This window comes from Delphinapterus leucas, chromosome 21 (genome assembly GCF_059928025.1).
Source record: "Delphinapterus leucas isolate spDelLeu-1000000601 "Yukka" chromosome 21, BTC_Dleu_Yukka2, whole genome shotgun sequence".
NCBI lineage: Eukaryota > Metazoa > Chordata > Mammalia > Artiodactyla > Monodontidae > Delphinapterus > Delphinapterus leucas.
The window spans coordinates 29,568,699-29,593,351 of record NC_143149.1 but is presented as its reverse complement, the minus strand read 5'-3'; the positions used below and the strand labels follow the sequence as shown (position 1 = coordinate 29,593,351).

The window sequence follows — 24,653 nt, the reverse complement described above, 5'->3', positions numbered from 1 at the left end:
TTCCTCTGAAATAAGACTTAAAATTTAGGACTGTTCCATAATGTTAAAAAATGGCCAGACTGACCTTTCCACACCAACCCTAATAATCACTTGTCCTCTAAAGGTATTTGCAAAGACCGCTCTCCCTATCGGTCATTTCTTTCTGATGGAAAAATGAATTATCTCATTTTACTTTAAACTTACAGAAGAATTCCCTACCTAGGCTAAGAGCACTCAGGCAGCTAATCTCTAGGTTGGAGAATTGGAACAGTTAATCCATATTGAGATCTGCAGACAAAGGGGAAAATCCCAATGATTGAAGTAAAAGCTTTTAAGCAGAGGAAATATAGTAATTTAATTCATCACTGATTGTATATGGATTTTCTTTTTGTTTTTATGTTAATCAGTTAGAAGTTTGAAAGTCTACAGGAAGATGAGATTTTCTGGAAAATTGATAGCAAACCCTCAAAAGGTTGGAGCATGTGATTTGATAAAGTTGTATAGAGGGCTCTTAACCTTTTGCTTATGAGACTTTAAATCTCAGTACACTCATGGGTTGTAGACTTGGTTTTCCAATGGAAAGATTTTTTTTTTTTTCAGTAAATGTCTTTATTGCATTTCATCTTCAGTGGTTAACATTCTTTTCTGTCACTTGTTGAAATACAACAATAAAGAGAAAATACAACAATAAAGAGATTTCTCCCCGAAATCTCTTTAATTTTTTGGATTTAAAAATAATATTGTTTTGTTTGCCGCACCTGCTTTGGTCTTGATCCAGAGATCGTTTTGTGTATTTAAAAGGAGGGGATTTTGCTAGGGTACTTGGAGGCATCTCCTTGTGTGTGGTACTTGATTCTACACTGATACTTACTTATTTTATGCTATAAAGCAGTGGTTCTCAATATGACATCAGGAAATATTACAAACAAAATTCTGAACTATATTTAACAGTTCAGAAAGTCTAACAGAATCAGACATTTGTGTAAAATACAGTGGTGTGAGTTTCTTTATATTTGGCTATGCTTTTAGCAATTTAATGTGATAATACCAGTTTTGTTATTGGGATCAGAAGCTCTGATTGGCTGTTATATATTTCTTTGGTTAATTAAAACAGAAGAAAATAATTGTTACTTTTAAAATGTTTTTTGGTTTTGGTGGGTTTTTTGTTTGTTAAAATACTTGAAAACATATGGATCCATGAGAAAGGGAAAGGGGATCCTTGGTGATGAAAAAGTTGCAAACCACTGCTTTATAGCCTGTTTGACTTTATTTGTCTTCACTGAAAAGGTAATGATAATGTAATCACCAATTCAAGATTCTTTTCCTTTTTTGTATTCTTACATGGGAAGAAAAAAGTACTGGTCAACCTATTGGCTGTTTTCATTCTTGCTAATGTTGTTATAAAGGGATGTAGTTAACTGTGCCTCTGGATTAAAATACAAAGATGACCATTGCTTGCTTTCTTAGCTCTCGAGGAGAAAAAGAGAGTTGCTACATATTTCTCTGAAAATCTGTTCTCAAATCTACTCAGTCTAAAGATTTTATGCTCTATTTGTCATATGTTAATAGTCTTAGCTGCCTGCTAAACTGGTACTTCAATAGCCCACATTTTAGAGGGATAAAGAGTAATGTTTTTCCTACTACTCAAAGGCTTTGAGTTTCTGGCCACTGAAGCCCTCCCTGGAAAGGGCTACTTCAGCTAAATCTGTTCATTGCTTTGTATTTTAATCCATCACTAAAATATAACTCAATCCCTTTGTTAATTTCCCTCAATCTGAATCAGATTTAATGCAGGTAAAAGATAACTTTCTCTCTTGTCTCTCTCTCTTTCCTCTTTTCTCAGTTATTAAGACTGTTTGTTTGTTTCAAGGTGGAAGATTGCTCTGCTGTGAGTCGTGCCCGGCTTCCTTCCACCCGGAGTGCCTGAGCATAGAGATGCCAGAAGGCTGCTGGAATTGCAATGACTGTAAAGCTGGCAAGAAACTACATTACAAGCAGATTGTTTGGGTCAAATTGGGAAATTACAGGCAAGTTTTTCCAAGGACAAAGAGGAAGTATTCAGTTACTGTTCAGTAGTTCATAACCTGTACACAAAGTGGCTAGGAGATAGGTAGAAAAAGCAGCACAGTGCTGCAACTTCCTTAGAAAAAGAAAGAGAAGAAACATATTTTGAGTCTGGGTTTTTAGAAGACTGGGAAGGTTAGTGGTTGATGGATATTTTTTATTAGTTGGTTGACTTTTGTTTTTAAGTTCTGAAAGTTACTTTTTCCTAATGAACTATGGTACTAATAGATTTTAAAAGGTTTCACGTGGAGAGTGGGGAAGATTTTTTTTTTTTTTTTGCACTCTAATTAGATTTATATTAATTTCTGATTTCTAATAAAGTTAAGAGTTTATATCCTGGCCAAAATAGCTCTTTTTACCCCTAAATCTAGTCCATTATAGTTCTAGCTAGAAGCTCTAAATTGTGTGCAAAGAGAGAGCTTTTTAGAATTTAAAGAGAGAGATTATTTCATTAGGAGCCTTTAGATCTTAAGGGAATGAAGCAAGAAGTATGTGTGATTGCCATTATTTTAATAAATCTTCCTCCTTTTAAGAAGCCTGTTTTTAACAAGCCTTTAAGTGAATAGGAATAATGATGTTTTTTTAAACTCTGCATTTTACATTTTGAGGCATATGTTTATAATTTTACTAAGAAAATAGATACTATTCAAGAGAACACACAGAGGACTTTGAAGGCAGTGAAAATGCTCTGTATAATATTATAATGATGAATAAATGCCACTATGCATTGGTCTAAACCCATAAAATGTACAACACACCAAGAGTGAATTCGAAGGTAAACTAGGTGATTATGATGTGTCAGTGTAAGTCCATCCTTGGTTTAAAAAAAAAACAAACACACACACAGTAGAGTTCTGCTTTTCAATTAGAATCCTAAGTATAATATGTTTCTGTAGACTTTCAAACATACTGTAATTTTTTTTAACAAGGGCTATGTCATTTTCTCTGTTTTAAATACACTGCTTGCTTACCTATTTAACCTTAAAAACTTAATTTTTAGCTGAGATAAGGGGCATTGAGAAGCTCCCCCCCCCAGCTATTTTTTTTTAACATATGTCAGGGAAACCTCCAAGTTCTTTTTAAAAAATGGACAGTTTGAATACATAAATAATTTTATACTCTATGGCAAAAGATACAAAGTTTTAAAAGGCAAATATCAAACCAGGGGAACTCTTCCACTCTCAGTAAGGAAAGAAAAATACCTTCCCTAGAAAAAGGAGCTGGGCTTCCCTGGTGGCGCAGTGATTGAGAGTCCGCCTGCCGATGCAGGGGACACGGGTTTGTGCCCCGGTCCGGGAAGATCCCACATGCCGCGGAGCGGCTGGGCCTGTGAGCCATGGCCGCTGAGCCTGCACGTCCGGAGCCTGTGCTCTGCAACGGGAGAGGCCACAACAGTGAGAGGCCCACGTACCGCAAAAAAAAAAAAAAAAAAAGAAAAAGGAGCAAAGAAGAGAAAGAGCCAGTTTGCAAAAGAATAGCAAATAGAAAATAGACATGTAAAAAATGCTCAGCCTCACTAAAAATCAATGTACATTAAAAACAAAGAGTTAATTTTTCAGTTAACAGACTTGCAAAGGTTTAAGAGTAATAATTTTGCAGCTCGGGAGGGCATGGGGAGACAAGTGCTCCTGTACAAGTAAGGCATCACGTATCAGGCTTGTAACTGTGCATCCCTTTGACCCAGTAGTTCCCCTTCAGGGAATTTATCTAAGGAAAAGAATTGGACAAATGGGCAGAAATGTACTTTTGGGGGTGTTCATTGCAGTATTATTTCTAATTGCAAAAATTTGAATAATCCAAATGTTCAGTCAGTAGGGTATTTGTCAGATAAATTGTAGTGTATCCATATTGTAGAATGCCTGGAAGCCAAAAGAAGGATAATGCAGGTGCGTATTGTAACATGGGAGGGTATCCACAATATATAGATAATTTTAGGAATTATGTTAAACAGTATATACGTTATCTCTCCATGTGTTTATACAACTTTTAAAAACTGTAGATCTAGATATAATATGTTTTTATTATTACCTGGAAAAAAACATCTAATGTTAATAGTCTGAGGCATGAGATTATAAGGGGGAGCCATTTTCAGTTTTTCTGTTATACATTTCTGCACTGTTTTAATTTTTAAAAGAAACACACATTGCTTTTTTTTCCATAAAGTTACATTTAATAATTTTAAAGATATATTCTTTTTTTTTTTATTGAAGTGTAGTTGATTTACAGTGCTGTGTTGTGCTAATTTCTGCTGTTACAGCAAACTGACTCAGTGATACACATGTATACATTTGTTTTTTATATTCTTTTCCATTATGGTTTATCCCAGGAGATTGGATATAGTTCCCTGTGCTGTACAATAGGACCTTGTTGTTTATTCATCCTATGTATAATAGTTTGCATCTGCTAATCCCAAACTCCCAGTGCATCCCTCTCCCTCCCCTCCAGCCCCCTTGACAACCGCAAGTCTGTTCTCTATGCCTGTGAGTCTGTTTCTGTTTTGTAGATAGGTTCATTTGTGTCATATTTCAGATTCCACATATAAGTGATATCATATGGTCTTTCTCTTTCTGACTTTCTTCACTTAGTATGATAATTTCTAGATGCATCCATGGTGCTGCAAATGGCATTTTTCATTCTTTTTTATGGCTGAGTAGTATTCCATTGTATATATGTACCACCTCTTCTTTATTCATTCGTCTGTCGATGGACATTTAGGTTGTTTCCATGTCTTGGCTATTGTGAATAGTGCTGCTGTGAACATAGGGGTGCATGTATCTTTTTGAATTATAGTTTTGTCCAGGCATATGCCCAGCAGTGGGATTGCTGGATCACATGGTAACTCTATTTTTAGTTTTCTGAGGAACCTCCCTGCTGTTCTCCATAGTGGCTGCACCAACTTACACTCCCACCAACAGTGTAGGAGGGTGCCCTTTTCTCCACACCCTTTCCAGCATTTGTTATGTGTAGACTTTTTAGTGACGGCGATTCTGACCAGCACACATTGCTTTTATAATTAAAAATATATATCTTTCCAGGAGGGGAGGGGTGCAGTTTTGACAAATAATAGAGAAGACATTTCTGGATAAGAAATATCTAAAACAGTGTAAGGAGCGTTTAGATCTTCAAACACACTTCAGAATATTTCCTTTTTAAAAGTTTTTTTGCCTTTTTTTTGAAATATAATCGACATTATATTAGTTTCAGGTATACAACACGATGACTCGACATTTGTCTGTATTGCCAAATGATCACAGTAAGTCTAGTTAACATCCGTCACCATATATAGTTACACATTTTTTTTTCTTGTGATGAGAACTTTTTTTGTGTGTGGTGAAGGAAGGTGCAGTGTTTATGACAGGGAGCCAAGCTAGGAGTTCAGGACAGCTAGTGCCGGAAAAGCCTGAACTCCGATGAGAACTTTTAAAATTTGCTCTCTTAGCAGCTTTCAAATATAGTCTCTTAGCAGTGACTGTAGTCACTGTGCCGTACATTACATATTTCCTTTTATAAAAAACTTATGAATACGAAAATAGATTTGACTTAATTTTAATACTTAAATTTTAATCACATTACATTTTTTTAACATCTTTATTGGAGTATAACTGCTTTACAGTAGTGTGTTAGTTTCTGCTATATAATAAAGTGAATCAACTATACGTATACCTATACCCCCATATCCCCTCCCTCTTGCGTCTCCCTCCCGCCCTCCCCATCCCACCCCTCTAGGTGGTCACAAAGCACCGAGCTGATGCCCCTGCGCTGTCACATTACATTTTAAAGAAGCCCAAAGCAGTGCCCCCAACCACAGTTCACTGAGATTTCATATGCAGCGCACATTCTCCTTGTTCATTTTGCGAAGACTCACATCCATGAACTAATTCTTAATGTATTTTTTCCAATCAGGCCTTTCTGGGCCCCACGAAACTGTTTCTTTTCAATAGCTAGTTATTCTGATGTGAAGCTTCCTGGGGGAGGTGTGTGCCTGGAACAAGGCTGGCAGAAAGCGCGCCTCTGTCTACCTGAGCCAGTGCTTGCACTTACCGCGTGCTCCCGGCACGCCTTGACGCGATTCGGAAATACGACCACCGCCCAGCCTGCTTTGAGGGGGAGCTAAATACTGATTACACAAAAGAGTGTTGTTTTGTTTTAACAATTTGAGCACAGACTTCTACCCACGTTTTTAATTAACTCTTAGATGGACACGGAGTGCTTTTAGGTGAAGCGTGTTCATGGTCGCACTATAAATCTGGGAATGCGACCGTGCCATCATTTATCTTCTCAATAATGTCATTGTTCATTAAATAAACAATTTTATTAGGCATCTATAAATAAGAGACTGAAAGAAATTTAAGTTTGTATATATCTACTCTTGGTATCGATGATCTTATATACTACAATTCCTGACTTGCCCAATTGTGGGAAACTGTCCAGTGAGCCTCACAGGTGGTTCCCTCAGTGATTGCTGTGGACACAGTCATTGTCGCATGAGGCAGTTATGTTTTCAGTCCTGTCCCAAATCTCCCATTTATTATGATCTAAGATGAATTAGATTCTGAAATATACACTGATATAACCCTAGTACATTTGACCAAAAAGTATTTATCCTGGTTGATTAGAGAGTCAGAAAACACCAGTTTGAATGGGAGTGGGCATTCTTTACTGTAGCATCAGTTTATTCTCAAATGATGCCCTTGATTACTAGGAATAAAGACAGACTTGGTATTAAGAATGTCACATTTGGAGAAAAACATGACTTTTCTAGGACTGAAATCTGGTTTGGAATATTATTGGTAAATTCTGATTCTTAAGTTGTATAGTGGTTTCATTGTTACTTTATTATTATTATTTTATTACTTTATTATTATTATTCTTTTCATGATATACATTCTTTTATAAATATCAAATATTAATTTTTTAAGGAAGAAACTAGATTGGGCGTTTAGGGCCTAGTTTGTTTAGTCTGTGTTCACTATTTCATTCATTAATTCATTCATTGTGTTGTTAAATGACGTGTGGTTTGGGCAGGATTAAAGATAAGCGAGGTGTTTTGTGTCCTTAGATTCTGAATGAAAATTGCAAAGTACACAACCTTTGTTTTTTGGCTCCCACCAGCCACGTAAAGCGTAGTGCGATTTCATCCTCCTGCTTTCAGGTGGTGGCCGGCGGAGATCTGCAACCCCCGGTCTGTGCCACTCAACATCCAGGGCCTCAAGCATGACCTGGGGGACTTCCCCGTGTTCTTCTTCGGTTCTCACGACTACTACTGGGTACACCAGGGCAGAGTGTTCCCTTACGTCGAAGGAGACAAAAGCTTTGCTGAGGGACAGACTAGTATTAACAAGACCTTCAAAAAAGGTACGTTGGACAACGTTCACAGTGGCTCAGAACTAACACCCCTTCGTTGATCTCTCCACACCTCCTAACTTGCATAAGACGTGTTTTCTGGTGTTAGAGAGTTTTCACCAGGTGTTATGATCCGGCCTCCATAAGTTTCCAATTACATTAGAACCACATCACAATCCAGTCAGCTGGAAAAATACATTCAGTGTAGCAGACTGTGGCTGTGTACGTGAAAGGAGTTCCCTCAGTGATCTTACTACAAACATAGAGATTATTCTGTAAATACATAGTCTTCTTAATCAAGTGAAGCTCCTTTGTAAGATAGTAAGACTAAATGCTTCCCAGGAAGAGCCTTACAGCTGCTTTTGCAACAAGTTGCCAGGAAGTTTAGCTTTCTGGGTAAGAGTAAAGTGAATTTAAATCTGGTACGAGGGGAAGAGCTGCTCTCTGGTTCACGTGGAAACCTCTGATCATTGAAGTGGGACCTCTCCTCCAAAGCAACAGCCTGCACAGGGCACAGTGTTCAGCCGTAAAGGAGTTATATCCTATTTCAGTGTTACCCTGTCCTGGTGGTAAATGGTTATTTCCAGAATATAATTTTAAAAAGAAACCCTCCGGCCAGATTCAGTGCGTTGGGAAGGCAGGGTAAAACTAATCTCTTAACGTTTTTTGTTTATTTGGTTTTTGGTATTTATATACTTTGTTTGGTCTTATTGGCAGCGTTGGAAGAAGCTGCAAAACGTTTCCAGGAATTGAAAGCGCAAAGAGAAAGTAAAGAAGCACTAGAGATTGAAAAAAACTCAAGAAAACCCCCTCCTTACAAACACATCAAAGTGAGTCTTTACCCGTGAAAACATTGCTCTTTGACAGACAAGATGAAATGCATTGCTCTCTTAGTAGTTAGAGGCCCTTGTTGTCTTATAAAAACTTTTGCTAATTACCACCCAGTCTTCTGCAGAACAACCTGAGAGCTTCTGTTGGAGTATCAGCCGGGAGCCGGGGTTGCTGCCCTGGGATGATGGGGGCTCTGATGGGCCCCTCACACCGAGGAGCAAATACGTTTGATGGGAAACCCTGTTCTTGATCCATCAGTTTGCCGTGTGACCAAATAAAAATATAGGGATTTAGCCCCTTTCTTCCAGACAGCCCACAGTGGTTTTCAGTTTTGAAATTGTCATCAACTGGTAGAAGGAGAAATACACAGGATAAATAAGTGAGAACTCACATCAGGTTTTGATATTTTTGTCAACTAAGGAGAGACAGCTGTTAATCTTAGCTTATTCATGGGGAAATTATGATCAAGATAAAGAGCCTTTCTCAGGGTCACACCACAGGGCAGTAGCAGAGCCAAGAGGGCCTGGGTGTTTCCTGTGTCCTGTTCAAATTCCTCCCTCCCATTTGTGATTTTGTTGTTCAGGCTAACAAAGTGATAGGAAAGGTACAGATCCAGGTTGCAGACCTGTCAGAGATTCCCCGCTGTAACTGCAAGCCGGCTGACGAGAACCCGTGTGGCTTGGAGTCCGAGTGCCTGAACAGAATGCTGCAGTACGAGTGTCACCCGCAGGTGTGCCCGGCCGGGGAGCGCTGCCAGAACCAGTGCTTCACCAAGAGGCTCTACCCGGACGCAGAAATCATCAAGACAGAGCGGAGAGGCTGGGGCCTCAGGACCAAAAGGAGCATCAAGAAGGTAGCGTGGGATGGGGGCAGTGGCGGAACAGACCAGGACCTATGCCTCTTAGAAATGCTTCAATAAGGATTAAATACATGGGGATTTATTCCAAAATTTTGAAACTTCCGAAGCTGAGAGTTTGGCACTTCTTGAGCAAAGAGGGAGCAGTAAAAAGAGGTAGTAATAAAATACACATAACACACCATTGTAAAGCAATTATACTCCAATAAAGATGTTAAAAAAATTTTTTTAATTAAAAAAAATAAAATACACATAACCTTTGGGTTTCCTATGATCAGTCATAAAAAGGAGAAGGGACACTGGTAATTCTATTTGAAATAATTTTTACTTGTTAAGCAAACTAGATTTAAAATTTGTAAAGGAAAAAGAGTAAAGTTAAGGGCGTACTGAGACAGAAACTAGCAACCCCAGGACTTTGCTCCAACATCATAATTCATTAGCCATGAAGCCCTGGTCAAGTCACTTAACCTCGCTGAGCCCCAGTTTCTTCATCTCTAAAATGGACATAATTCCTGCCCTACGTGTTTAAGAGTTGTTGCTAGTCTCAAACTAGATCATATATACAGAAGCAACTGGAAAAAGTTGAGATCTTTGATACTTATAAATTATCTTCATTCTTGTACTTTGAAGCAATTTTTCAAAGCAGTCTCTTTGTTTAACATGAGAAATACATGCCCATTGTAGAAGATATTTTAATGCAAATAGCTCAAAGAAAATTGAAAATCACCAGTAAATCCTGCTATTCAAACAGTGGCTCTCAACCTTTAGATATCCTGAGAATCTTCCGGGTTCCTTGTTAAAACAGTGCCACCTGAAACATTGGTGACAGGCCTGAACAATCTGTTTTAAAACAAGTCCCCACCTCCACCCTTCCCCCCACCTGCCAACATATAGAACTTGGAGCCGTGTTTAGTGAGAGAAGACGGGCCTAGTGGGAATTTAAAATTATTCTTGGCATTTTTCTGCCTTTTAAAAAATCACCTTTGTAATGAAGAATTACCATATAATGTAGTAAAGAAAATCAAACAATACAAAAAAAGATAATAAAGCATGAAATTCCTCCTTCACCCTCAATTCCTGGTCTCCTCACCAGAGAGGACCATTGTCCATAGGTTGGTATGTAGCCTTTTAGAACTTTTTCTATGCAATTCTACACATAAACACATATACAAATACATATTCATATATTCTGTATTTGTAGGGCTTTTTAAACATCAATATAATCATACATATTATTCTTTTTTCCCACTTAATGTATCAGAAAATTATTTTTATGGCCGTAGTACAGATTTCACCTCATTGTTTTTCATAGTCTCATTGTATTCCATAGTAAAATGTACCATCATTTACATAGCCTGTTTTCCAATAAATACGTGTGTGTGTGTGTGTGTGTGTGTGTGTGTGTATACACACACACACATTTTTTCATTCTGTTGATCATCTGTCGTCTATTTCTGTAGGTCAGATTGCTTGGGTGAAACTCATTCATTCAGCACGTGTTTGTTCAGCGGCTTCCCTGTGCCTGGTGCTGTTCTAGGCACTTGGAAGACAGCAGTGAGCAGGACACCTTTGTGAGTCCACCAGGGACAGATGATAGACATGTGACGCCACTTACCACCAAATGCCACCAAGAAAAATAAAGCTGTCAAAGAGGGTAGGGGTGACAGGGACTGGGTTCAGGAAGGTCTGACCCGAACGTGTGAGCGAGGAGGGCGTGCAGGCACGTGGAAGAGCAGGCCGGAGTGAAGGCCCTCCTGCGCCAGGACAGCAGGGAGCTGGAGCGGGAGCAGAGGAGGGCCGGGGAGGTGGGCGGGTGGCAAGGTAGAGGGGCAGCGGGACCAGGTCGTGCGGGGCCTCGTCGGCCTCGGGACAGGGACTTCTGGCGGGGTTTAGTAGGGAGGGCGTCCGTCTGCCTCGATGTGTTGGTTTTCTGTTGCTGCTTAACAGGATAACCACAGACTTGGCAACTTACAGCGTAACACACAGCGTACTATCCCACGGATCCTGTAGGTCAGTGCGTAGCTGGGTCCTCTACGTAGGGGCTCACCAGCTTGCGGTCAGGGCACTGACCTGGCTGGATTCTCATTCTTGTGCCTCAACTAGGGAAGGATCCGGCTTCCCAGCTTGCACGGATGCTGGCACAGTTCTGTTCTTCACGGCGCTAGGTCTGAGAGCATCAGGTGGTTTGGGTTTGGGTTTGTGGTTATTGTTGTCTTGCTGCTCTTGGCTTCTAGAGGCTCCTGCAGTTCCCTGCCAGATGGGGTTCTCCAACATGGCTGTTTGCTTCCTTACAGCCAGCGAGGGAAAGAGACGCTCCAGCAGGATGGATGCTGAAGCCCTAATGTAACAAACTCACGTAATCACATCCTGTCACTTGGGCCACATTCTGTTGCTTAGAAGCAAGTCACAGGTCCTGCTGTCTCCAGGGGAGGGGATTACACAACGGCGTGAGCACCAGCAGGCAGGGGTCACTGGGGCCACCTTAAGAGTCTGGGCTTCAGAAGAATAACTTGGGCTGTACTGTGGGGAATTTATGATCATGGAGAGAGAGCAATAAAAAGGAGACCATTACAGTCCCGGAGAGAGATGCTGGTGGCCTGGACTAACTAGGGTTGTAGTTGAGTAGGAAGGAAGTGGTTGGATTTCTGACATTTTAAAGGTAGAGCCAACAGGATTTGCCAATGCATTCATTGGGTTTGTGGATTGGGTCGCTTGGTCAAAGGCCATCTGCATTTAGAATGGCATTCTATAATGCACATGTTTTGATATTACTTTAATGCCCTGCATATCACTTGCAAATTTTTGCTTATGATTTCAGGGGAGTTTGGGGAGCCATCCTGAAATCTATCCAGTTTAATACCATGTTAACATCTTTGAATAACATTTATTTAATAACACTTATTCTAAACCATATTCTAAGTTACTAAATTAATGATATAATTAAGAGAAAAGAAAATACAATCAGGATTATTCTGCACTTTAGCACTTGAGGAATTGCTAATGTTAAGACAATTGGTGTTTTACAAAATAGCTAGAAATATACAGTCACTGAACAGCATAATCATAAAGACTTTGTAGCAACATGGAGAAGGTTTGGGTATACTTAGGGGACAGAAACCAAATAGCAAATTGAATGTACACAGTCAGTCCCCTTCTTTTCACACATAACAATTCCTAAAAACGTGTGCCAGAGTTAAACAAGGGACTTCCTGTTAATGATGTGGTTTCTTTCTTAGAAATTAAAAAAATTACATTAAGTACCGAATTAAACCCTGCCTTTTTGCCATTGCCTTTAAGGACAGATTTCTAGCATTTTAAAAGTTTTTATTTTGTTTTTTTGGCCACACTGCGCGGCTTGCTGGATCTTAGTTCCCCAACGAGGGGTTGAACCTGGGCCCTCGGCAGTGAAAGTGTGGAGTCCTAACCACAGGACCACCAGGGAATTCCCTAAAAGTTCTTTATTTTGTTATTTTTATCCATAATTGAATTCACAGTTAATGGTTTTAAGTCCAGTGAGCAACTCTTTGAGGCTAAAGATTTGTCACTTTTTGGATGCCTAAAATATTTCTTTTACAAAATAGCTAGAGACAATTTATTCACAATGGTATCGAGTTTACGAGACTTCCACGCCTCATGTTTGATATCAGCACTTTCACCTTTCTGTATTCACCAATTTTCATAGAATAGTAAATATAAACTATAATAAATGGTTTTCAGGCCTTTAAAGCCACAGAACCCTTTCTTCAAATGAAACCTTAACTTGAATCCCAATTTGTAAAAAAAACATGAAGCGGAGCTGATTTGGTTTAAATTCTGCTCTGTAGGTTTTCATTAAAGGAAACTTGCCATAGAATAAAGTAACACTAGGTGGCAGTGCAGCCAAGACGGCAATGAAATCTTCTACCTGGTGAGGGTGGTGATACCATACAAAGGTGCAGAATGTTTTCAGCAGCCGGGGTCCAAGTCCAAACCGGGTGTAGGAAAAGCCACTCCGGGCCGACAGTGCGTGGTACCTGAACGTGCAGAGCGGTCCTGTCGTGGTGTTGCAGTTAGAGATGAAGCGCGGTTCTTTTCTAACTCTCTGTCAGAGCTTGTACTGTCAGTTAAAATGGGGGAGAGAAGAAGCCTGAGGTGCACTCATGTGGTGACCAGGCCCAGCTGAAACGAGCATGTGGCTGCCTGAAGCAGACGGGGTTCCTCCCCCATCTCACCCATGGCCGGCCGGCCACCCAGGGAAAGGCTGACCCACAGGCGCCCTTCTCTTATACAGAAATCACAATCTTGTCTTTTTATCAGTAGAGAAAGGACATTGGCTTATGCTCTTAATGATTCATCAAAATCAGAAAATATAATATAGTACTCTTGAGATGACTGGTACTCTGAGTTCTGTGATACTAAGAGCTATGAGAACGGCTAGTGTTCGGGGGCCGGGGAGGAGCACAAGTCTGGTGAAGCAATAAGCAAATACATTTTAATTTACTGCCTAAGACATTTCTTTACCTTAAAAATGTATTGGTACACCAGTAAATCCTGTAGCTAATGCTGTTGTCCTAGACTGAATCAGCCACGCCTTTGAGGTAAAAGGGTTAATGCTTATGCATTTGTAAACATGAAAGGTTGAATGTACCGTGTTTACACTTATTTAAAAAGGAGCTTATCGCTACACACCTGTTAGAACAGCAAAATGAGAAATAGGGACTATACCACATGTTGGTGAGGAAGTGGGGAAACTGCATCTCTCATACCTGGGGAGAGTAGGGCGCGAATGCGAAGTGGTACAGCCACTGCGGAAAACAGTTCAGCAGTTTCTTAAAAAGTTAAACATGCGCTCACCATATGACCCAGCATGTATCCCAGAGAAATGAAAGCCTCTGTCTGCACAAAAACTTTATCAGAATGCTCACAGCGGCTTTATCTGTAATAGCCAAAACTTGGAGACCATTCACATGTTCTCCAGCCGGTGACCGGTCACACAAACTGTGGTGCGTCCTTGCTGTGGCACAGCACTCACCGGTGACAGAAGAATGAACTGTTAATACATACAACTTAGATGGATCTCAAGGGAATTAGGCTCAGTTTTTCTTTAAAAATCCAATCTCTAAAGGTTACATACTGTGATTCCATTTATAGAACACTCTCAAAATGACGAAACTATAGAGTTGGACAAGGTAGGTCCTACTGTTTTTCGCACAGGGAACTATATCCAATATCCTGTGATAAACCATAATGGAAAAGGATATAAAAAAGAATATATGTATAACTGAATCACTTTGCTGTACGGCAGAAAGTAACACAACACTGTAAATCAACTATACTTCAATAAAATAAATTTTTAGAAGAACTATAGAGTTGGAGAACAAATTAGGGATGGAGGATGGATGTGGTTATGAAGGAGAAGCACAGGGCATCTGTGCTGATGGGACAGTTCTGTATCTTGCTTGTGGTGGTGGTGACCTGACTCTACACCTGGTAGAATCCCATAGAACCACACACATGCACACATAACACACACAAATGAGTGCCTGTGAAACCGGTGAAATATGAATAAGGCCTGTAGATTGTACCAATGTCAATTTTCTGGCTTTATTTTGTACTATAGTTGTATTTCCAGGAATGTTTTTGGTTAATTCTCGGATTATACATGTGGTGTTAAGGAATGCTTTCTAATGGGATACACTGATTGTACATTTATATATTGCATGCTCCTCTGCAGGGTGAATTTGTAAATGAATATGTTGGCGAATTAATTGATGAGGAAGAATGCAGATTGCGAATCAAGCGAGCCCACGAGAACAGTGTAACTAATTTTTATATGTTAACTGTTACCAAGGTAAAATTGCTTTTTTTTTTTGGTAAGAAAAAAGGATTTTTTGGTTTAATTTGGTGGTCTTAGGTTAAACTCAGTTTCCTTCCTCTCGTTTGGTTTTTCTCAAGCAAATTATAATGGTTTGCAGTAGCCAGTGTGTGTCCCACTATAATATGCTCATTATACCAGAGTACAAAAGTGAATGATTACTGGCGCCTTGCACAGGTCATGTGAGACGCGCTGTGAGTGAGAAGATGACCAGGAACAGGGTTGACGCATCTGGATTTGAGTCCCAGCTCTTAGTCACTGAAAGACCTGGCCCTCAGTTTCTTTATCCCCAAGGGAGAGAATTAGCTCTGTAATTCTAAGTTATAAACCACCAGTAAAGTTCTGCTTTAGCAAAAATCCTAACTGTAAATTGTTCTATATATTTAAACTTTTTTTATGAGTTAGGAAAAATGAATGCTGTCAAAAGAAAAATGACAGTAAAACTTCTGGTTTAATACATGTAACTGTGAGTGCTGTTTGATGCACATTACAGCACAGCTATTTCATTTAATTTCTTCAACAGTCCTCTGGAGTATAACCTTTAAAAATTGTGACTCACTATATTGTACATCTGTAACTTATATTGTACACCAATAACTATACTTCAATAAAACTATACTTCAGTAAAAGATTTTTTAAAAAAAACGGTCCTCTGATTTACAGAGGACGAGAGACTGAGATCCAGCCATAAGTGATTTGTTGGATATCTTGTTACAGTTTAATGATGAGCCAAGACTAGTACCCATGTTTCCTGTGTTCCAGGCTGTCTCTAAAACTGAGTCAGAACAGCCTTACAAGAACCAGAAATCATTGAAAAGAAGTACTATTTTAACTGATATGTCACTGTTTGAAAGTTTTACCACCTTCATGAACATATACTTTATATACATAAAATGCCATTTATTTGTGACTGCTCATTGGCCCCTTAAATCCTAGCCTCGCTGCCGGTGACCCCTGCAGCCACCTGGACAACACTTGGGAGGCTCCGTCTTCTAGAGCTTTCCCAGACTATCAGAGTTTAAATTCAGGGAGCCAAAATGTTGAGCTTTTTATGGTATTTTGAACTTTTGTGTAAGTAAAAATAGACTATGAAGATTATATCCCAAACTCTAGCCCTTCCATCAGTCAGATCTCCAAGTCTTCATTCAGAGAAGTTCCTTGTTTTTCCTGCCTCCCTCTTTATGGCCTAAGCTCTCATCCATCTACCCCCCTACAAGCTTTGCTTCTTGCTTAGAGCAGGAAAGGAGGGCTGACAGCAAAGCACCATAGTTCCCGTCACAAGTGGCATCCGAGCCGAGAGCGGTCTACTCAGAAAATACCTGTCGCTAAGCCCACGGCCAGCTGATCTCAGTCGCATTATTCTGTGGTGTGTTTGTTTCTAGAAACAAACTTTAAAAGAAACTAAACTCCACTTTATCTTACTTGCTTTTGACTTGGTCATCATGTAAAGTAGAGAACTCAGTCAGTTGTGCCGCGAGCACATTTTCGGAGCTGTCGGTCGTCAGACCTCAGCTGGTGGCAAACAGTGCTGCCTCGTGGCTCTCGCCTGAGTTGGATGTTTCTCAGACACGCTTGTGCTCAGTTTCATGTCAAAGGAACTTTTCCTTTCTTTTCTTTCTGAAGGACCGTATCATTGACGCTGGCCCGAAGGGAAATTATTCTCGCTTTATGAACCACAGTTGTAATCCAAACTGTGAAACACAAAAGTGGACGGTGAATGGAGATGTTCGAGTTGGCCTTTTTGCTCTTTGTGACATTCCTGCAGGTAAAAGGGACTCTGCCCCCTCCCCGGAAAGCAAGTATGTCTTTGAGGGCAGGACATTCTGACACTCAAGTGTCAGACAAGTTTTGACACTCAAGTATTCATTCAAATAAGATAAAGAGCTATATTTAGAATTGTTACCTGCCCGTAGGAAGTAAACATCTATAACCTGCAAAAGGGAGCGTAGTAAGAGAGGGTATCACAGAATTCTGTGTCTATGATCCCGCTGAATTAGTTCTCCAAATTATTGCTGTCTGTATAATGTAACCAAATGTTTAAGCTTTTGTTTCCTTTTTTTTTCTTTACTATTAAAGAAAATATTAACCAGTTGTTACCATCAACTGGTCTCTTCGTTTGTTTGTGGGAGGTTGTTTTGTTTTGTATTTTAGTTTGAAAAATCAGTCTGTTTCAAATTAGACATAAAACGCTTCTCAAAGCAGAGTTACTGCTTTCATTTTTCCTTACCCATCCAGCATCAATAACAGCAAGACTTAATTTCTCGTTTGTTAAGTCTGTAGAAAAATGGGTGGGAAGAGAAATGCTGTAGCTAAAAGTGATGTAAACTGTGTTTCTAGCACTCGCTGTGGATTGCTGAGGTCCAGCTAAAGAAAGCTTGAACTGGGAATTCCCTGGCGGTCCAGTGGTTAGGACTCAGTGCTTTCACTGCGGGGGCCCAGGTTCGGTCCCTGGTTGGGGAGCTAAGATCCTTCAGCCAAGCGGTGTGGCCAAAAAAACAAAACAAAAAAACCTTTAAAATGCTAGAAATCTGTCCTTAAAGGCAACGGCAAAAAGACAGGGTTTAATTCTGTACTTAATATAATTTTTTTAATTTCTGAGAAAGAAACCACTTCATAACAGGAAGTCCCTTGTTTAACTCTGGCACACGTTTTTAGGAATCTGTTTATGTGTAAAAAGCAGGGGACTGACTGTGTACATTGAATTTGCTATTTGCTGCATGGTGTGGCCAAATTAAAAAAAAAAAAAAGAAGACGAAAGAAAGCAAGCTTAGACCTCCTAGTTTGAGTCCCTGGGTCTTTGGTGTATGTAGTAAATGTGCATTTTGAAGTCTTTTCTGATCATAATGTGAGGCATTAATTACTGGAAGTGGTATGGCTGTGACAATTCCACGGTCATCTTGTTTCTTTAGAAACTAGTGTAAATTAGTTTTAGAAAAGAGAGCTAAGCTAGAACCCATTTTTCTTGAGCACAGATTTCAGATTCTTAATCTCTGTCACATGGTCTTTGACCACTTCAGTGAAAAGAATATGATGGTCTCTGTAGAATATTTATTTTTGTTTTAATCATTGGTGGATCGGATGTTTTCCTCTAGTTTTTTGGGTTTTTTTCGTTGTTTTTTTCCTTTTTCCCATCACCGTCTTCAGTGTGGAACACGGAGGATGGAAGGGTCTTCATGTCAGAATTATGTCTCTTTTTTCGTTGTGAGGGTGTGTCTTTGACAGCATTTCTCTCCCCCCAGGACTTGAGTCTGAATACTTCTCTCTCTTGTGTTCTAGGGATGGAGCTAACATTTAATTACAACCTGGACTGTCTGGGCAATGGCAGGACGGAGTGCCACTGCGGGGCAGATAACTGCAGTGGTTTTCTCGGCGTGCGGCCAAAGGTCAGTGGCTGCAGGGGGCGCCCCTGGGGCTGGGGAGGGGCTGCTGAAGAAGCTTGTTTGGGGCTGTCTCAGGAGGTGCTGGCCAGGGGGACCTGGTTTAATTTGCAGGCCAACAGTTGCGTTTACCCAGAGTTTAGACTCCGACCTCCCACTAGAGCATATCTCAGTGAGAACTGTTAGGTTCTGAAAATGTCTGTGTTTCTGATTGAATTTGAACTTAGCAAGATCTTTTTCAAAAACTTCAAAAAAAAATTCACACTATCCTAATACACTTTAGTGTATCCGAATTATACACTTTAAATTGGTGAACTTTATGGTTTGTGTATGCTATCTCAGTTGTCTTTGCAATTTAAAAAAAAAAAACAAACACCTATTCAAAAAATCAATGAAAAATGAATTATTTTTACTACAGTTCCGTGACAGGGCAAGCCCTCCTGGTGTTTTAGGTAACCGAACAACAGGTGAATTTAAATGAACGTGAGGTTGTAGGATCTCCCTTTTACGTAAAGCTTCACGCACTGTGATCGTTAAAACCGTGACCCCCTCTCTCCTGCCAGTCGGCATGTGCGTCCACAACTGAAGAAAAGGCAAAAAACGCTAAGCTGAAGCAGAAGAGACGAAAAATCAAAACAGAGCCGAAGCAGCTGCATGAAGATCACTGCTTCCAGTGCGGGGACAGCGGCGAGCTGGTCATGTGCGACAGGAAGGATTGCCCCAAAGCCTACCACCTGCTCTGCCTCAACCTGCCCCAGCCGCCCTACGGTGAGCCCAGCCTGCAGGCCCCGCCCGACTCCATCTCTGCCCACCATGCCCGACTCAGAATACGGGCGGTCCAGTCCCCCGTGTGGAGCCGTGGGATAGGAAGCGTTGGAAAGAGCAAGCAACAGTAGCAAGCAAAGATTTTGCTAGTGAAAAATCTGTCTCAGTGCAAATGGGGGACGCCCATGGGCCAGCAAGGACTGGTGTCTTACTGTCCATTACCACAGGTGGTAGTTGGCTCCTAGCTGAGTTTGGGGCAGTAGCTCACAGCCACACCGACAGGTGCACCCAGACCTCTGTTGGCTGAGGTTTGGAGTCGTAGTCAACTGCATTCAGCCCCCAGTCCGAGAGGAAGGTGGGAAGTGGGGTGTCTCGTGGGTGTTGGGGACAGGCACTCACTGGGCTCCTTCCCTTCTTCCCGCCCACACTAGGAAAGTGGGAGTGCCCGTGGCATCAGTGCGATGAGTGCGGCGGCGCAGCTGTGTCCTTCTGTGAGTTCTGTCCACGTTCGTTTTGCAAAGATCATGAAAAGGGGGCTCTGGTGCCCTCCGCCCTGGAAGGCCGTCTCTGCTGCTCTGAACATGACCCTGTATCTCCCGTGTCACCCGAATACTGGAGCAAGATCAAATGTAAATTGGAATCACAGGATCATGGAGAAGAAGTCAAAGAATAAATGGGCAGTGATTTCCTTCTTTTTTTATTGAAACGAAGAAAGGAAAAGAAAAAAGTAGAGAATGCGTTAGTACAAGAAGAGACCGCTGCAGTGCATACAGCCTTGGCCATCAGCGCTGCCCTATTAAAGTGAAGATGGGGAACCAGGCCGTGCAGGCAGAAGCCGTTGGTGGGATCTGGTTTTTCAGTTTCGTCCTGTCAGCTTGGGGATTCTTTTGTGGAGGGTTAGGTTCCCTTGGTCTTTTCTTGCCTTTTATTGTGCTTCAATGCCTTTGCAGCTGGCAAAAGAGATGTCTTCGCTTTTAAAATAAGAACAAAGAGAAGAAGTTCTGTTAATGAGATAAATTTAAAGTCTAGGATGTGTTCTTTGGGTGTAAAAAGCAAAAGTAGCCATCATTCCTTTATTTATTTTCATTTTTTAAAATTTTGAGAAGTGTAGTTCAGATAGTCTAATCTGTGTGTGTGTGTGTGTGTGTGTGTGTGTGTGTGTGTGTGTGTGTGTTTTAAGTAGGAATTGCAGAAAGCCCTCTAGAAAAGGGTATGGTGGTCTTACATACCTCTTTCCTGAGCAGTAGGGAGGCTGGCTTCGCTTTCCCTTCCAGACGCCTCTCGTAGTCTTAGAGAAGGGCTCTGTGGGAGTATTGAATCTGGCCTCTTGAAATCAAAAGGCCTCAGTGAATATTACCTCTGTGGTCTTAAACTAGGTGGGCTTTCCGATATAACTTTACCTAGAAAGGTATATAATGTGGTTGTTGGTTTTTTGTTCTGGAGAAAAAAAGAAATGGATGCCCTCACTGAGTCTGAAACGTTCTCCACTGATAATGGGTGTTTTTGATGAAGTGTGTCTCTGTGGATATGAATACAGAGTTAGAATGGTCATTCCTGTTGTCTTGACACACTGGTAAAGGCAGCTAAAGGGAGTTGAAAGGCACAGACCAAAAGTTGGGTCAAATAAGCACCATTTTCTATCCAATTTAATGTACACCCTGGTCTGACTTGGAGAGAATTATGGGCATTTTAATTTTCTGTCTCTGCTTTCCTCTCCCAAGCAAACATTCCCTTTGTCAGCTGACCACTCAGTCACGTGTCCTGGTGAAAACTACACAAATGAATTTGAACTGTATTTGGATAGATCTTTTTGTTCAGTTCCTAATTTGGGGGTGAAAGTGGTAGCACTTGTACTTCTACAGGGTAAATGAGAGCCACACAAACACACTTCATGGCAGGAAGCACTTAGGGAGAGCTCCACAGAAAGCAGTGATAGCAGGAATGGTTGGAGCTCAGAGACGCAAGTGAACCGGAATATCTGCCCACAGAACTCACTGGCTTTGAATGCCTAGGAATATGTATATTCCAGGATTCCCTTATGAATTAATTAGTCCCGTCAGACATTGTTGTAACACTGTACTAAGTTAGAAGCCTAGGTTTAGCTTGAATGAACGTCAGCTTCTCTGTGAATTTTGACTGCTAACGATTGCCGGTACCTGGTAGCATTTATTTTCCCTCAGGAAGTACCCAGTGACCTTATAAAGGCAGGGAAGATAGATGCTCCACAGCATTTCTTCAGTTGTGCTGTGTGTTCCTTTTCCTTATCAATTTACAACTCTTCTCTGGAAAAAAGAAGAAAAAAGTCTGTTTTGTGCTTCTTTTTTTTTTTTCTTTGTATGTAAATGTGCAATTATACTGGATTTTTTCTTGTTAAAAAAAAAAAAAGACAAACAAAAAACACTACAATTCCTTTACTTAAGCTCCTAAACTGCCACTTGCCTGATTCCAGCAAATAATTCTGAGGTAACTTATTGGGCCTCCAGTAATTCTGTTGATTAGATATGGTCCCAAAAGAAAGAGCAAGATAGAAAATGCTATATGTGTTACCAAATGCGACTGCTACAAGTCACATGAATTACAGCTCACCAAAACACTAAAGTTTGCTCTTGAGCAATCATATAGTTTGATGTCCTTTTAAAAAATAATTTAAGAAAATCTAGGTTTTATCATACTAAAACTTTATTTTATATATGTATATGATAAATGTTTGCTTTTTTAAACTTACTAACATGAAGGATTTCCTTTAATATCTGAAATGCACCTCGTGTTGAAACGGTATCCAACATGGAATCTTATCTCCTTGCTTTGTTTTGGACTTAGTGCTATTTAATATCTGGTGACTTTTATATGGTAAGCCAGGGTATATATCCTGTATACTACAAATACCTTAGGTTTAAGTATTTTTATGCAGCTTCTTCATTGTGTCACATTTTGTTTGTGTATCTGTAGCAGAGCTCCGCTGAGGTTTTTTAATTTGGGGGGGGTGGGGGGTTGGCTAATAGGGTTGTTCTGCCATTTCAGAAATCAGGGCGGAAAACACCATCGCTGACCGCAGCCATGGGTCTTGGTCCGCGAGTGTCCTTTAATGGTCTGGAACGTGGCTTTAGTCCTGGCAGTGCCAGGGAGCTCTCCTCACACCTCGTACTGTTGCCTAGTTTGTATATTTTAAAGGTGCGGGCTATGGAAGCAGAAAAAGAATAAGTTGTGCTTTATATGTGCATAGTATCCATGCAGGGTGCTTGTCTGTGCTTCACCAATGAAATTTTGCAAAAGACATGTTGCTCACTGATAGCTAGAAGTTGTTATTTGTTAACTTTTAAATCTGTCTGTGGTCAGAGCATAAATGGTTGGGTTTTAATTCTTGTCCGAAAATGAAATAACTTAAAGCAGCATGGGATAACGGTGGCATTTTTTTTAACCTTATGTTGGTTCTTTGGTGGAAGAAGCGAACGTAAGATTTTTGATAATCAGCATAAATCTTCAGAAATCAGATCTGTAAGAGCTAGAGGTGAAATCCTGGAGGCCTTCCAGGCCCTGCACCGGAGGGGGCGTGAGGAATCCTGCCGCTGGCTGGCAAGGGAGGGGTGGACGGCCCTGTGCTCCCGGCAGGCCAGGCAGAAGCAGCTGGAGGGAGTGAGTCACTTCTTGAATATCTAATCGGGGCTGGAATTAGGAGTGGGATGGGTTTTATTTTCATTTTTCTTTTAACAAGTTCCCACCCTATCCTAATTCTCAGAAATTCTCTGGCCTAAGCTATAAAATAGGCTGACTTTTAGAATCATTGAAACTTGGAGATTTCTGTGTGTTCAAATCAGGAACACATCTAAAAACTAAAAAAAAAAAAGGCAGGGGGAAGGCTGCTTCCAGCTCCCAGCTGCCATTTCCCCAGAGTATTTGGAGGCACGCCTGTGAATAACGCTGGGAAACTCACAACATCGAGATGATCGCGGAAAGGACTCAGACAGGGCGGCTGTTGGACACCTTTCTTTCCTGACTCAGGAAGTAGAGTTTCCCTTCTGAGTAGCTCACTGCATGGTGTGTTCCAGTCAGGGTCCAGCCCAGATCTGCAGTTTGGAAACAGATGGGCCAGCTGTGTGGAGCGCAGTCTCTGGACTCCTGGGGATTTGTTGCTTGTCTCTCATTTCATTTTAAAACAGAAAGCTCTTCTTTAGCATTCACCTTAAAGTCAAGGTACCGCCGCATGCCATGTCCCACTAGGATAAGAGAACAAGTTACCGTGGCGTCTTGACAGCTTGGGAAGCTCACACTTGATGTCCTTCTACATTGGGAAGTTGCTTGTGCTGGGCAGTGCAAATTAGACTTGAATTACTTCTTAAAAGGCTGATGTGTCCAGCCCCCTCATTGTCCGAGCTGCTGCAGACAAGATCACTTGGAACAACTTCCTTTGGCCTCGGGCCACCTAGAATTGGTCTCTGGTTATTTGTAAACAAACAGTAGAACTCGCTTCCCTTTCCAGATAGGCTCGGGAATAGATATAATTAGCTTTGCCCTATATTGACAAATACGAAGAGTTGGGAATTTGTATATACTGAAATCTACCGACATTTATCCGGGGTGGGGTACAGGGAGAAAGGGGGTTACAGTAGGGTAGGGGAGGGGGTGTAGTGTTTACCACAGGTACGAAGTAGCCACTTTAACACTGAGACCTCTGCCTCATTGAATTCAGGTTTTTTAAGTACTTGAAACTCCTCAGATTCTCCTTATTTTACAGTTATTTTAAGATTTATGAAGTAGAAAGCATTGTTTTGTATACTGTTTTGTCTCTTACCCTCTTGAACTTGGATTAAAGGCGAAGTTCTGCAGACGGAAGTGTCCACAGTAGTTCTCTCAGATTCAGTGCACACCTTCGGGGAAGAGACTCCTGCATGAAATACCAGCAGCATTTATACGAGTACTTCATATGTATGTTCTCTGTTTTGTTATTTTGTCAACCTTATCCCCAAGCACCTCTTCTTTCCTTTTAATATATGCCTGCGTAGGGAAAAAAACAAAAATTTGCACTTATGTTACTCTCCTGAAATGCTGGGTGTAGCCTGTGTGTTTCAAACCCATTTCCGTTCTTTTCAGTCCATTGCTTAAGTGACAAGTTCAGGTTCGTGTGGCACATATGTACGAAGGAGGAAGAGAATTACCTGTCCTTTGGTGGCGTCCCAGAGTCATTAATGTTTAAGAAAAAGGGAAAAGATGAATAGTTACCAAAGTCATTTATTCAGTCCTTCGTTTTCTTATGTGACATCACTGCACCTGCTAGTTGGCAAGAAAGCACCCTCGGGTTTCCCTTCCCCACCTGCCACAGACTTATGTGTGTGAATGCCTCTCGGTATCCATCAGATGACCTAAACGAGGGATTCAAACGGTATTCTTGTCAGTTTAGAAGTGGACTGGATAAAATTTACTTTTACTTTGTTGTCACTAATATTGCTCTTTATCTCATTTGTGCTGTCACATGCCCTGTGTTAAAAAAAAAAAAAAAGAAAATCATGTTGCCACTGATAACCAAGATGCTAATTGATGACTACAACTGGTTCTTTTTATATACAAGGGTGTGTGCATAATTGGAATT

At 40.8% G+C, this 24,653-nt stretch overlaps 1 protein-coding gene across 11 annotated transcripts in view; it reads left to right on the top strand.

Annotated features, from left to right (window-relative positions):
* The window catches only part of NSD3 (nuclear receptor binding SET domain protein 3), a 109,238-nt gene extending 84,670 nt beyond the window's left edge, over window positions 1-24,568 (top strand). For 5 of the 11 annotated variants that reach the window (XM_089903761.1, XM_022571225.3, XM_089903760.1 and 2 more), the window contains 9 exons: window positions 1,850-2,006; window positions 7,196-7,398; window positions 8,104-8,216; window positions 8,801-9,070; window positions 14,787-14,903; window positions 16,551-16,692; window positions 18,204-18,310; window positions 18,868-19,072; window positions 19,501-21,004. In XM_089903761.1, coding sequence (XP_089759887.1) covers window positions 1,850-2,006; window positions 7,196-7,398; window positions 8,104-8,216; window positions 8,801-9,070; window positions 14,787-14,903; window positions 16,551-16,692; window positions 18,204-18,310; window positions 18,868-19,072; window positions 19,501-19,742 — 1,556 coding nt within the window. In that variant the 3' untranslated portion in view covers window positions 19,743-21,004. Of the gene's footprint in view, window positions 1-1,849; window positions 2,007-7,195; window positions 7,399-8,103; window positions 8,217-8,800; window positions 9,071-10,533; window positions 14,904-16,550; window positions 16,693-18,203; window positions 18,311-18,867; window positions 19,073-19,500; window positions 21,005-23,879 lie in introns of those variants that run through there. The other 6 variants (XM_089903765.1, XM_089903763.1, XM_089903762.1 and 3 more) reach the window with 5 other exon arrangements.
* The last annotated feature ends 85 nt before the right edge of the window (window positions 24,569-24,653 follow it).